The sequence below is a fragment of the Saccopteryx leptura genome, chromosome 6 (genome assembly GCF_036850995.1).
Source record: "Saccopteryx leptura isolate mSacLep1 chromosome 6, mSacLep1_pri_phased_curated, whole genome shotgun sequence".
Classification (NCBI taxonomy): domain Eukaryota; kingdom Metazoa; phylum Chordata; class Mammalia; order Chiroptera; family Emballonuridae; genus Saccopteryx; species Saccopteryx leptura.
Genome location: NC_089508.1, coordinates 87,794,989 through 87,808,710, shown reverse-complemented (window position 1 = coordinate 87,808,710; position 13,722 = coordinate 87,794,989). Strand labels below are relative to the sequence as shown.

General features: G+C 43.0%; 1 protein-coding gene across 1 annotated transcript in view; it reads right to left on the bottom strand.

Moving 5' to 3' along the window:
* RYR3 (ryanodine receptor 3) overlaps positions 1 to 13,722 on the bottom strand; it is a 605,631-nt gene that overhangs the window by 24,279 nt on the left and 567,630 nt on the right. Inside the window, 9 exon segments of the mRNA XM_066388565.1 lie at positions 865 to 923; positions 2,771 to 4,104; positions 4,758 to 4,839; positions 6,526 to 6,630; positions 8,564 to 8,692; positions 10,222 to 10,310; positions 10,770 to 10,850; positions 11,271 to 11,288; positions 11,545 to 11,618. Coding sequence (XP_066244662.1) covers positions 865 to 923; positions 2,771 to 4,104; positions 4,758 to 4,839; positions 6,526 to 6,630; positions 8,564 to 8,692; positions 10,222 to 10,310; positions 10,770 to 10,850; positions 11,271 to 11,288; positions 11,545 to 11,618 — 1,971 coding nt within the window.

Genomic DNA, 13,722 nt, shown 5'->3' with positions numbered 1-13,722 from the left:
GTATCTGCTTTGATGAGCCATGGTCAGAGATGTACAATAGTATAAATAAGCATGCGGTCATCTTCTGAAATTTGGCTTAACAACTTTTTCCCTTCAAAAAGTCCTTTATTTTTTTAAGATTTCATTTGAATTAGCAATAGTACTATTCTCCAAGTTTGTGGTAGGAATTAATAAGATATTGTGTAAAAGACCTTAGCACAGGGCCTGGCATGTAATAGGCATTGAATATATTCCGTATCATCATCATCGACCTTATATAAAGTTACAACTTGTCGGTGTTTGATAATTTGTTTGGCCAGATGGTGAAATTTGGATCTATTAGTGAAATTATAAAGTTAACAAGATTAATAAAATGTATTTATTTGTATAGCTGGAGTAAAAGGAAATGTATCCAGAACTTGCAAAATATCTATTTCTGAATGACTAGATATCAAGTTTTCTATTTACCATAGCAGTAGAATAGTAGATGCTGTCAAGAACTATGTACTACAGCAGGGGTCCCCAAACTTTTTACACAGGGGGCCAGTTCACTGTCCCTCAGACCGTTGGAGGGCCGGACTATAAAAAAAACTATGAACAAATCCCTATGCACACTGCACATATCTTATTTTAAATTAAAAAAACAAAATGGGAACAAATACAATATTTAAAATAAAGAACAAGTAAATTTAAATCAACAAACTGACCAGTATTTCAATGGGAACTATGCTCCTCTCACTGACCACCAATGAAAGAGGTGCCCCTTCTGGAAGTGCGGCGGGGGCCGGATAAATGGCCTCAGGGGGCCGCATGCGGCCCGTGGGCCGTAGTTTGGGGACCCCTGTACTACAGGATTTTGAGTACTCGAAGCCACCAAGAACTTACTCTGCCTTCTCAGGTTCTATTTTTCCTTCTGATTCACGTGCTGCTTTCATCTCTGCTGCCTAGACAAAAATAACAATCAGTCAAGCTGTTCCCAAGACAATACATTCATGGTGATGAGCCATATGTATCGCCGGCCATTTTCATCTCCTTGATCAGAAGTCTCCAGTGGCTTTCTCTTTTCACATTTCTGCCTTTCTCTGGATTACGAATGTAAATGTCCTGCTGTATATCAAGGCCCTCTGGAGGGATCTCATGACAAAGATTTCAAACCTGAAAATTCCACTGCCCTGTTATTATTCCACTTGCGCTAGGACACTGTCAGAGTCCCACGGCAGCGGTCCTACTGCCCCGCGGCATCAGGGCGAGACGGGACACAGATCACGCCAGGTCCAATCCAGAACCTGCTTCTATCAGACAGGATACTTGCCTTGTCTTCAATCCTCTGACCATCACCCTAGTCCCTCTGATTGATCACTGCACTTAGAAGAAAATTAAAGCTCCTTACCAAGGCCTACAAGCCAACATGATCAGGGCCTTATCTTGCACCACTTGATTTGTTACTTCCTACACCTAAACACCCACACCTCATTTCCTTTCCTGGGACATCCCTTCTGCAGAGAGACCTTTACACGAGCCATACATAGCCTCTGCCCGGAGTATGACTGCATTACAAGTACCTTATATCCTTTAGGACCTGGTTCATAGGATGTTTTTCAGAAGCCTCCTGGATCATCCTATTTATAGTAGGACTCACATTCACTCTGTAACACATACCTGTGCTCATTTATTTTAACATGTGTTACAAATAATATTTATCTTATTTATTTGTTGGCTTATTCCATTAGAAGGTGAACTCTATTAAAACAAAAATGTTATCTTTCCTGCCTAGCATGTAGCAGGTCTTGAATGAATCTCTTTCATGTATCAAATTCTGTTTATGCCCCGGGGTTACATCAGGGAGCAAAACGGAGTGAACAGCATTATAAGAATACACAATTCTGATGCTTTCTTCCCTGACTCTCCAAGCCAGGTAAGTCTCTCCTATACATTTCCTTAGCACCTGGCATTCTTCCTTCCTGACATTCTTCACATCTATACTGACTTGCCCAATATCTCTCTTATCCACTAAATTATAGGGACAGTGTGTTTCTCATTCACCACTGTATTCTCAGAGACAAAACCAGTGACAAGCACATATTAACTAGTTAATAAATATTAATGTAATGAAAGAATACAAGTTGTCTTTTGGGGCTGATCTCTTCACACTTCTCTCCATCCTCTGTTTAGCACTCGAATGATGCTGTGAGTTGGATGCTGCAACAGAGGGAAGCACCCAAGACCAAGGGTTGACCGAAGGCCAACATCCGTGACCTGGGGGCTCTGAATTACTGTTATCTCATTTTCTTAAATTAGTTGGCTGACTCAAAGTCTAACTTCCCCAAGAATGAAAATGTCCCAATCATGGTAAAACTCGCTGGCATGCTGTGCTAAATATGATATCAGCTGGACCTTCAGGGACACTGCAGAATTATTGTCTTTTAAGAAAAGTCTCCTCTTAATGCCACACCTGGTTTTCTGTGCTTTCTGCTCACTGAATGGACCTGTCCCATGAGGACTAACCTTCTAATAAAAGCATGGGAACAAGGAAAGTGTGACAGATTATCATGTTTGAACTCCACGATGTAACTGGAAAACCACTCAGCAATTAGACACTGAGAAAACCATTTGAGCCTTGCTCTCCTCAGGCATGGCAGAGCTCGAATGATTAGACTGGGGCAACCATGGCAGAGCCGGTGCCTAATAGATTGTTGGCTCCTAGGGAAGTGCTGTCTGTACTGATTGCAAAATACAGTGGCAGGCTTTTTGGGGGGCATAAAGAAAGGTGATGAAACCAAATTATGCTTACCTGTGCTTTCCTTTTCTTCCGCACAGTACTCTCTAGCGTAGGGCGTTCATCCTTGCCAATGATTTCAGAGAGGTCACCCAAACCCACTTCGGGCCCATGCTTTAAGCCACCTTCTTTTTTTGAGTGGAATCCAAAAAGATCTGACAAAATATCTGCGTCTCCCCTCTCACCCTTTATGAAGTGTACTAGTTCCGTGGTGACCCCCGGCTCAGTCACTTCTGTCCTCTCGGCCTCCATAGCGTCATCATGGATACCAAATTGTGTCGGGTCAGGCATGTCCCCCAGGATCTTGGTCACCCTGATGTTCTTTGCCCCTTCTACCAGGCCCCCTCCAAACACTGTGTTCCAGAGGATCTGAAAGATTCCTCCCAAGATGGTGAAGAACAATTGGAACAGCCCCACGAACAACGTCCAGAAGAAAGAGAAGACCACCTTGACCAGCTCCTTCACAGACATCTTCTTCACCTTCCTGTACTGCTTCCTGAGGTTCTTCAGGGTTGCCCGCCTTAGAAAGTTGGCAACATTTCTCTTCATTGAGGCACAGGCCACAGCAAATGCAGAGGCAGACTCAAAAGACTTGTCATCCTCCTCTTCACCCTCAATTTCTAACTTGTAAGAGGAATCTTCTTCTTCTTCCTCCTCCTCCTCTTCTGGCCTGTCAGCCGAATCAGATTCAGAGATCTGAGATGCTAACTGCATTTCAAAGATGGTATCCTCACAGAAGTTCACAAACAGCTCCATCTTTTCTTGCTCTCCACCCTCGTTGACAACATCAAAGATGAACTGTCGCTTAGATTCTTTCACTTGAGGCTTTTCCCATTGAGTTCGACTGGACTCACTGATCTCAAAATAAACACGCTCAATTTTCTTGGCTCCGCCCATAATCTCAATACGTCCTAGGTATGGCTCGAAGTAATTGAGCACACTTTCTGCTGGGTCCAACAGACACTTGAGGCGAGAATCATTTGGCATGTGCTCTGAGAGATTTGTTAATAACACTGCCACATTAAACCCGATGTCCTTGGCCGGCTCATGGAACCGGTCTACAAAATCAATGTAATTAAACATGTCATTCTCATCAGCTTCTGCACATGAAAGGAGAAAGTCAATCTCTGACTGTGTGTACTGTTTTTGCCCTTCCATGGCCTTCTGGAATTCTTTTTTGGAGATAATCCCTTTACCATCTGGGTCATATTCTTTGAAGGCGTCTGAGCTGGTTAAGTCTTTAAGTTTCAAGAACATGTCAAAGAATTTCAAGATCATTTCTACATTGGTAGATGACTCTACCAGTGTGTCAACCATCTGCTTGCCAATAGTTCCATTTACCACATTCCCTGTGAGGCAGGTTCAAAAAGACATACACATATATCAATAAATCCAAGCCATCGTGTAACTGGTCAGGTAACTAGTTTTAGAAGACTTATGTGCCAAATCAGTCAGCTCTTTTCTGACTGTGATGATCTGGGAATGGGCAGGAGGGAGCAGCAAGCCATAAAGACTACACCACTAGGAGCCAAGGGGGATAGAAACAGAGGGCAGAAGGAGGCGGCGATCCCAGTGCCTTTTATCTGGCCTGGGGCCTGGGAATTGGTTTTGTTATCAGATTATTGGGGACACATAGGAATAAGTGGTGCCCCTCTTATCCCCTTAGACCTAGGAGGGTGACCAACTAGATGGCTGGCATACACACCGGCAGCCAGATGTACTGAAAGCAGTGGGGAAAGGGAGAGGATAGGGAAGAGCAAAGCTTAGAGGTTTTCCCCAGTTCATTCTGGCTTTCCTATTGACATAAAGTGAGTTGGTTTCAGGCTTTGTCCTTCAGACCACGTGCCCCTCACTCATTTTTCTTGTTGCTGAAAGTTTGGCTTTCTAACCAATGTCATACGGCATGGATGACCTGCCAGAAGGCTACTCTGCACGATTAGTAAGGTTAGTGCTCGGACCAATTACAGTTGTGTGAATGCCTAGTTATACCAAACAGCCCAACCTTCCAGGAGGGACAGAAGCATCACCACCATGTCCTGAAGGAGATCCAAGAGTTCCTTCAGCAGCTCGATCTGACTGGAATCCTAGAACAGAAACAGGAGATACCCCTGAGCTATCTGATCCCTTGGCAAAGGACAGGGCAGTGAGCAAGAAGAGCCTGCTCAGGAAATGTGAGGTGAAGGCTGCGTCAGTCTCGGGAATGAGCTCCCTTTCATTTGAATGCGGACGTCTTATCATCCACTGCTTGTATCATCAGGAAGCTTGCTATAGCAGGGCTCGGCCAATAGCATTCTTTCAGTTTTCCTTTCATTAGCATACTGTGGCAGATAGACTACTTGTTGTCCAAAGCAACTGAACAACCCAATCCACTAGAGAGCTGTTAGGTATCTCTCATAGTTTATGTTGTTGTTTTTTATACTGAGCTCTTTTTTTTATAGTGAGCTCTTTGGGAATGCTACTGCAATCCAGTTAAGGTATTGAGATTAAAATGACTAAATGGGTTCTCCTGATTCTAGTTGGTGGTGATCTGGGTGCCATTGGTCCCTTAAAATGTTATATAATTGAGGCTATACCTCTGGATGGTTTTGATGCTAGTCTGTTTGGTTTTCATTTTAGCATTTCCGACAGGGCACTACCAAGTTAGCACTGTGCTTTGTACCCTATGTCACAGAAGAAAAACAATCCTTGGAAGATCTAAAGTGAGCAATCTGAGGTGGAGATTAAACAATGCATCTGGGCTACACTTCTCTTACGGACTCTCTCTGTAAAGACAGTCTTTTGTTTGTCTAGTTCTTTAAATTTCACAGGGACCTCACCCACCTTTGGCGTGTGTCATAGCTTTATGCAAGATAGACGTGTAGGATATCAGAGCTGGAGGAGACCTCCGAGACCCTCTATCCTAACTCCTGATATTATACAGATGATGAAGAAAACACTGGAACAGGAAGTGACTTCCTGAAAGTCACCCATGAGGAGGTGGCAGGACCAGGCTCTTGTCTATGGAGCCTCTGCACCGTGCTGCCCCAGCTGAGTTGACACAGGAGTCACTGGCTGACATATTACTGCCAAATTAGCAGCCCTCCCAAGAACTCTCCCCTCCCATAAGGCCAGAGTCAAAAGGGGAAAAAATGAAAGGGTTAAATAGCACATTCCAGAAGAGAGGAGGCAGATGTGACAGCCTTGAACATTTTAGGAACACATTATTTAAATTAATGCTGCAAATGTTATTCTAATCAGCCTAAAACATCCTGAACTTCTCCCTCATATGTTGCCATGGAGAGAGATGATCAACTACTACGTATACTACATTTATTTGTTCATAATAAATGCTCTGAGCGAGTCCGATTCATCTTGCCAGAGAGATGGGGAGTGAGAAGGAAAGGCAGAGATGGAAGGGAGGGGAAGCAAAGGTGAGAGCGAAGGGGAACGTGGGGTAAAGGACATGCAGACCTCTGACGGCTCAGACGGGGCTGGTGGATGCTATAAAACCGACAGAGCAGTGACAAGGAAGCGAAAGGGATGAGCACCATAGAAAGCAAATGTTGAGGCAACTATGGAAAGGGTAGGTCGGTGGGACTCAAGGAAGGAAGCTGCATCCATGCAAAAGCCTTTCCTGTCTCCCATTTAGACCTGTGGTTGTAAAAATGAGACCATCTGCATGACTTTTCCAGCCATGTGATCAAGCAGCCACATCCACAATGGCAATACCAAGGGGTGGGGACTGACTTAGCATTTCACACTGACAGCTCACTGGGGACAGGCCACAGTACCTGAGAGAGTTTCATCTGCATGTTAGCAAATACGTGGAGGAAGCCGACCACCGCGTCCCACAGCCTGCTGTGAGCTAGGCTCTGCTGGTTCCCGACGCAAGGGCCCTGGGGAGAGGAGGACACCCCGTTTCACTCACACATCACCGGCTGCTCTGACACTTGCCCCAGGAGGGCATGTGACACCAGCTTACAGGAACAGATAGCTCCTTCCCAAAGTCATACAGTGTGTGCTCAATATGTCCTCAAGATAACACCCCCCTGCTCATCATAGGGGCCTATGTCTAGCAAAAGCCATGAGGAATTTCACAGTCCGGCAATTTCCAGAGATTTTCTTTTAGCCTTAGAAGACGTTCTTCAAATAAAACCTTACATTGAAGAACATTATTTAAGAGTTAAATGTTCTGATTGGAATAGGAATGAAGGGCTCTCCCACCCCCACCCACTTTCATCTACACTGAGTTTATGAGGGGTTCTGAGGAGCCCAGTGGGACAGTCAGGCCAGAGTGCACCTATTATCTGGCAAAGCTACACTGAGAGTACTATGACCACATGGCTATCTATGCAAGTAAACAAAAACAAAAACTCCTGAATAATATTGCCAGTATGCAATTACTTTTAGGATTTTCTTATCATTAACCTGAACTTCAGGTATAACTCCATCTCTAGGGATCTTTCTGAAAGCCAAACACAAAGGAATGACGATTACCAGTTTGCATTTTCCATGTTAATAACCTTACCTATTTTTGCAGATCATTATTGAACCAGCATTTCTTATCCTAACCTCTTCCTTATTGTTTATTTTTTTCCTCCCCTTTAATCAATTCCCAAATCACTCTTCAGTAAGAAATTTCCACAAAGAGCACTGACACTGTCTCATGTTTCAAGAGAGTCCTGGCAGGATTTCCGGGGAAGAGGTGAGCAGGAGAAACGTTGGCGGCTTCGCTAAATCACATAAGCTTGTTTAAAAATCACCGTTGATGTACAGTTGGTGTCTGACCCCTAGAAGCCTCTAGATTCTGTAGAAAGAAACTTACAAAGCTTCCCCTTTACTTTTGGGCTAAGTGCTGCATGGGGAACTCTGAAGCTCAGGATGGGTTCTGCAGAGAGCAGATCAGACGCTTGTCGAAGCTGCGTGGTGATCTTCACAGGTGTTGCACATTCTGTGACACCAACGAGCCACCTGCTCCCAGGTTTATCTCTCCATGTTCTTACAATCCTTGGTGACAAAAATCAATCTCTCCCTGACAATGCTCCGTTTCAAGGCGTCAGTCTTAGCTTTGTGTTCACCTTAGTAAACCAATATGATCCAAGTGTGTCAGCTGGCTTATATCATGGGTCGTTAAAAAAATTATGTTACATCACTGAGGATTGTGATATGGCTACTAATTTTATAGCAAATTATGCCCAAGTATGTCCTCTACTCCTTTTCATAGTAGCTAACCCTCTGTAGGCAATGAACAGAGAATGCTGAGAACAGAAAAAGAATGCTGGAAGATCTAGAACGTTCAACTTAAAGTCCATCTGTAGACTTAACTGCCACTGCAGATAGCCAGTGTGCTTCTGAAGTTACCTCTTCCCTAGAGTTAATTTCTGACAAATTCATAGGATATCGTGAATTCTGTTTTTAATCTCAAGACTCAAGGTATCATGATTTATGCCTTTATTCCTTCATTCTAGCAACCCTTTCTCTACTCCACTGTCCACACCTACTGAACACCTATGATGTGCTAGAAATGAAGAATTTTAAATTGAATAAGGTTTTTGTCTTCAAAAACTGTTCAGTCTAGGAAAGAAAGCAAAATGTAACTAGATTAATGCGAGTGTGACAAAGCTATAAACAAGTCACAGTGGGGGCCCATAAACCATAGCTTCTTGTAGAGTGTCGGGAATATTTGTTCCTGTTTACAGATACGAAGCATTAGAAGCAACAGCACTAGATGTACAGTTCATAGGTGCATCCAAATATTCTGTAGGGAATACAGAAGATGGGATGTTAAAAATGTTCTTTGTTTTGGAGCATGCATTCTGTAGCACATACCTGGATGTATTCTGTAAGAGAATTGAAAATCTGCTTGGTGACCACCAGAGCTTTGGAAAAATTGTGCTGTCCAGATTCATCAATTATATCCTTTCCTGAATAATACCAGTAGAAATCACTGATTGATTCCTAAGAATAAACAAGTAGCATTTAGTATTTCTCAGGCTTCGTCGGTGAGAGTATAAGAGAGTCCTACATTGCTATGGCCTCTTCGCTATGACAGGAGCCTGGGGCTCTGTGAAGAAGCACAGAGACTGCTGACCCCTCGCATCTCTAAAGGACAGATATCCCTCTGCAGGAAAGAACAGATAGGAGAGAAGACAGCTGGACCTGGGTGACTATGATTTAAGACAATTTATTCACAAGGAAAAATGTGCACTAAAGATAATAATGATTATCATCCAAATAATCACAATAATAGCAACAGCATGATAGCTGACACTGTGTCAGGCATTGTTCTGAGCTTGTCACAGATAGTAGACCTCTCAGTCTTTACTATCACCCTATTTTACAGATGAGAAAACTGGAACACAGGAGGTTAAATAGATTGCTCCAGGTGAAAAATTGTAAAGCGACAGAAGTGGTGGATGAAGAATCAGCAAAAAGAATAAAGAGTCCTTTTTAATGTTTGTGTAGGTTTTGTTGACATTATTTGGGTTTTCCTTCAAACAACTAAACCAAGTGACTTCATAACAGTAAGAACTTGTAGATTCACTTTTTGCCACCACTTTCTGTAACTCTTTCCTACTGAAAAATTCGTCCTCATTCATAGGTTGTTTTCCAGCTCTGGGGAATTGTGGCTAGGTTTTTACTGGCAAAACTAAATAAACCAACATTTCATAATAGATGATATGGTTTTAAACTACTTCCCCTGGTCAGTCTTCAAACATTCAGATATACATTTTAGACACAGCAAGTCCTTGAATAATGTTGATTTGTTCAAACCATTTAGTTATAATATTGATGAAATGCTATAGGCCTTTAACTCTTTCTTTCTTTCTTTCTTTTTTTTTTAGTGAGAGAGAAACACAGACAGACAGATAGACGAATAGGAAGAGAGATGAGAAGCATCAATTCGTAGTGTGGCACTTGAGTTGTTCATTGATTGCTTTTCATGTGTGCCTTGACTAGGGTGGGGGGGGGGCTAAAGTTGAACCAGTGACCCCTGCTCAGCCCAGTGACCTTGGGCTCAAGCCAGTGACCTTGGGCTCAAGCCAGTGACATTTGGGTTTCAAGCCAGTGGCCTTTGGGCTCAAGCCAGCAACCATGGATCATATCGATGATCCCATGCTCTGTCAGCAACCCTGTGCTCATGCTTGTGAGCCTTCACTCATGCCAGTGACCTCAGGGTTTCGAACCTGGGACCCCAGCATTCCAGGTTGATGATTTATTTATCCACTGTGCCACCACTGGTCATGTTCATATAAGCCTATGGCAAAATTGGTTTAATTATATGTCATTTCACTGAAAGTCACAGGACCTATTAATGATGTTGAGGACTAACTATATTTGACTTCCCGTAAGTGTGTGGACACAGATTATAACACCTTCCTTACTAGGGCTTGACTATTTCTTGGCCCTCCCTGACCCTGTGTAACTAGCTGTCTTTAGCTTTTGGAAGTACATCTGAGACATGCCACCATCCAAGGTCCACTCACCTGAAGGCGCAGAAGGTAGTCCACAGTGCTGATGATGATGTTCACAGTGGTTGTGTTACCCGTTTGAGTCCGCAGAAAGTTCTGAAAGTCTGACAACACCAGGACTGGGTCAGAGTCCATCCCTGTCATGCCTGGGGAGCTGATTATGCTTTCTTGGCTAAGCTCAGAAGAGGCACACTGTGAGAAAAACCTTACAAGGGCACCCCTTTTGGCTTTTGATGGATTTCGCAGAACAGAGCTCTGACCTGAGCTCCCCCCCCCCATGCTGGTGACACCAGAAACGGAACCTAATGAGCCCGAGGGACTTGACAGAAAGGGCTGGGTTCAGTTTCACCATCTGAAGGTTCTGGAATCTCTTTGACCTGGGTGGCACTAAATAACTTCAGCCATGATTTCAAGGTCGTTTCACATAGGGTTTCTTATTTAGGAATGAATTAACTGTTGTCCTTAAGTAGCAACTGGTTGTATTGAATGTGGCTTCCTGAACTGAATCATAATTTTGCACCTGAATGTTGTTGTGCCTTGACAAATCAGTCTGTTCCACTTACCACTGTTATGTCCCTCACAAAGTAACTGTAGGAATCTAAAGAGATCTCGTGTGAACTCGTCATTCTGGAGTACTTTTTCACCTGGGAAACAGAGAATACTAATGAACCTTTGTTCACTTCTCAACACAGAATACCTTCCAATGCAAATGACTGTAAAAATGCTACAGGAGCTGTGTCACAATGGTTTGGGAAGGGAACTTCGGATGGATGCTGACCAACCTGATTAACCCAGGACTGAGGCTGCACACATAATGGCCAACAAAGTTAAAATATTCAACCCCAGGATGCATTTGTAAGGAAGGCAACCAGACTGGTGGCAGTAATGATTCACAGAACATAACCCATGCTTTCTGGATGGAAGACTCTTCTTTAAGCATCAAACTGCTGAGTTAAACTCGACATGCAACCACCAAGCCTAAAATGTGTCAGAGCTGAGGCAATTAAATCAGATCCCCTAGGACTTACACACAGTAGGAACTCAGGCCAGAACCTCAGACTTACCACGCTCACGGACAATGACTGGTGATAAGAGAAAAACAGAATACAAAGTAAGAAAACTCTAAGCACCGTGATAAACTGTCTTTAGCTAAGACTGGCTCTATGAATACATCCAGCCTGGCTGTTGGCTTTATTAAAGTTATTGATGGACATATTTTTGTTGAAATGGAGCAAGTCCTTGCAAATTAAGAAGCAGTAAATAGGGGCTCTGACCAGAAATAATTACGATTTTTTTTTGTCAGGAAGAGAGTGGCCTTCACATTCATTAGTTACTTACGTGTTCCTTCCTCAGTAACCATGCCCAGGCCTTCAGCTTTATTCTGCCTCTCAAATGCATTCAAATCAAGGACGCTTGTAACAGACAAAAGAAAACACGGTTCAGGGCTATGCAAACTGGGAAAATGGATTTCTGCCGTCAATGCACCTATTAACTAAAAATATCCTGGCCTTGTATTATCATAAATGCACTAAGGCATCACAGTGTGTTCGTGAGTCTAACAGGCTTTGTGCCAAGCCGTGTTGCCCAAGGATGCCTGGAGCTCCCAGGCCTTGTCACATCCACAGAGAAGGTCAGAAACACTTATGGTGACTATCATTGTCCAGTTTGAGTCTTCTCTTATGGATGAAGATTTAGAAAGGCTTTGCAAATAAAGAAGGAATAATTTGATTCTAAGCTTTTTCAATAGAAAGTTTACTTTGCACTGTGCTAATTAACGTTCACCTCCCACATTTCCCTACTTTCTCCGAAAATCACAAGGGATTCCATTCTCAGTGCTTTGAATGAATATGGATGAAGGGAGCTACAAATCTCCAGATTTCAAAGGGCCACAGCCTTTTAGGATTCCGGTATCATTCAGGAGTCAAACAGTAGGTGCGATTAAGCTTTCTAGAGGCAATGGTGCCTGCCCTAGATGTTCCTGAACCTTTCACAAGTCGGCCTTCATTTCTGTCTCCACTTTCCCTAACCTTTCCAGTCACAGCCACCATCAAATGCTGCAATTCAGGGACTTCTAGTAGGACTACAAAGCTTAATAATGAGGACACTGTACGCTCATGTTATTTCCAGCTGGAGCTCATCTGTTTCTCTAACGGACTTCCCCAACTGAAAGGTTTCATAGAACATAAGGCCTCACAAGAAGATAGTTCATCAGAAACTTCATGCTGAATCTGTTAAGATTCTGTAAAATCTCGCTTTCCTTTTACCACTGGGCAAAGGAAATGGCCATCAGCCCAGAAAGACATGAGGGGGAAATCCAGTATTTCTTTCCCTCTTTTAGGGAGTTACAGACATTCTGTAATCTAGATGAATTTAAACGAGAAAATGGTGAAAATTCCTGTTGCCTTCTTGTTGGTTCTTCCCAAGTCCTGCTGTAAAAGGGATCTCTGTTCAGTAAGTAACACAAAGCTATCCTTTCATTTTGGTTTTGCTGTCAAGGGAGGACAATAGGGAACAGGACATAGCTACTTTGACGTAGCAGTTCTGATTCAGGGGACAATTTATGCAACAGGCATTTCTGACTCGTCTCCATCATGAAACACCCACTTCAAATGTTTCAATTTTCCTGAGGCTTAAATGTTTTTACAAATACACATTTTTATAATCAGCATAAGACTACTAAAATCTTAAAACTTCTGTTAGAACTCAGGTGGCCTATAAGGGTATGCCACTTGTTCCTCTAAGCTATCATTACAGAAGAGTTTAGTAATATTAAGTATTACTGACCACCAAGAGAACTCTTAGAAATTTAATTGAGAATTTCATGAGCAACATGGAATGTAACTGCCTTGATTTTTGCCACCTGAGTTCACATATATAGTTGTACCTTCAGTGAGCAGGTTTGGTAATAATGTAATTTCTTTTTCTAAGTGAGGTAATAAACAAATTGGCCATCAGTTGGGGAGAAATGGAGGTAAGAACAAGGGACTGTACTGCAGCTCAGATATGCTCCCTCCACCCCAGGGTACAGTGCTTAGCCAATCAAAGTTAGTAAAATTAAGAAGTCCACCAAAAGAAAGAATGTCCTTCAAATTTTCAAATGGAAAAAACAACAACTAATGTTCCATTTTAAACAATATCAATTGGAGGCAAATGAGCTAGATAATTATAACTTTGAATTCTTTTAGAATGAGACACAACTGTTCAAAATATTCACAAAAATTCACAAAGATGACACTTTTCTTAGATTTCTGGCTCATTTCTTTTTTTTTCTTTTTCTTTTTGTATTTTTCTGAAGTTGGAAACGGGGAGGCAGTCAGATAGACTCCGGCATGCGCCCAACCGGGATCCACCCGGCATGCCCACCAGGGGGCGATGCTTTGCCCATCTGGGGCATTGCTCTGTTGTGGCCAGAGCCATTCTAGCACCTGAGGCAGAGGCCATGGCGCCATCCTCAGCGCCTGGGCCATCTTTGCTCCAATGGAGCCTTGGCTGCGGGAGGGGAAGAGAGAGACAGAG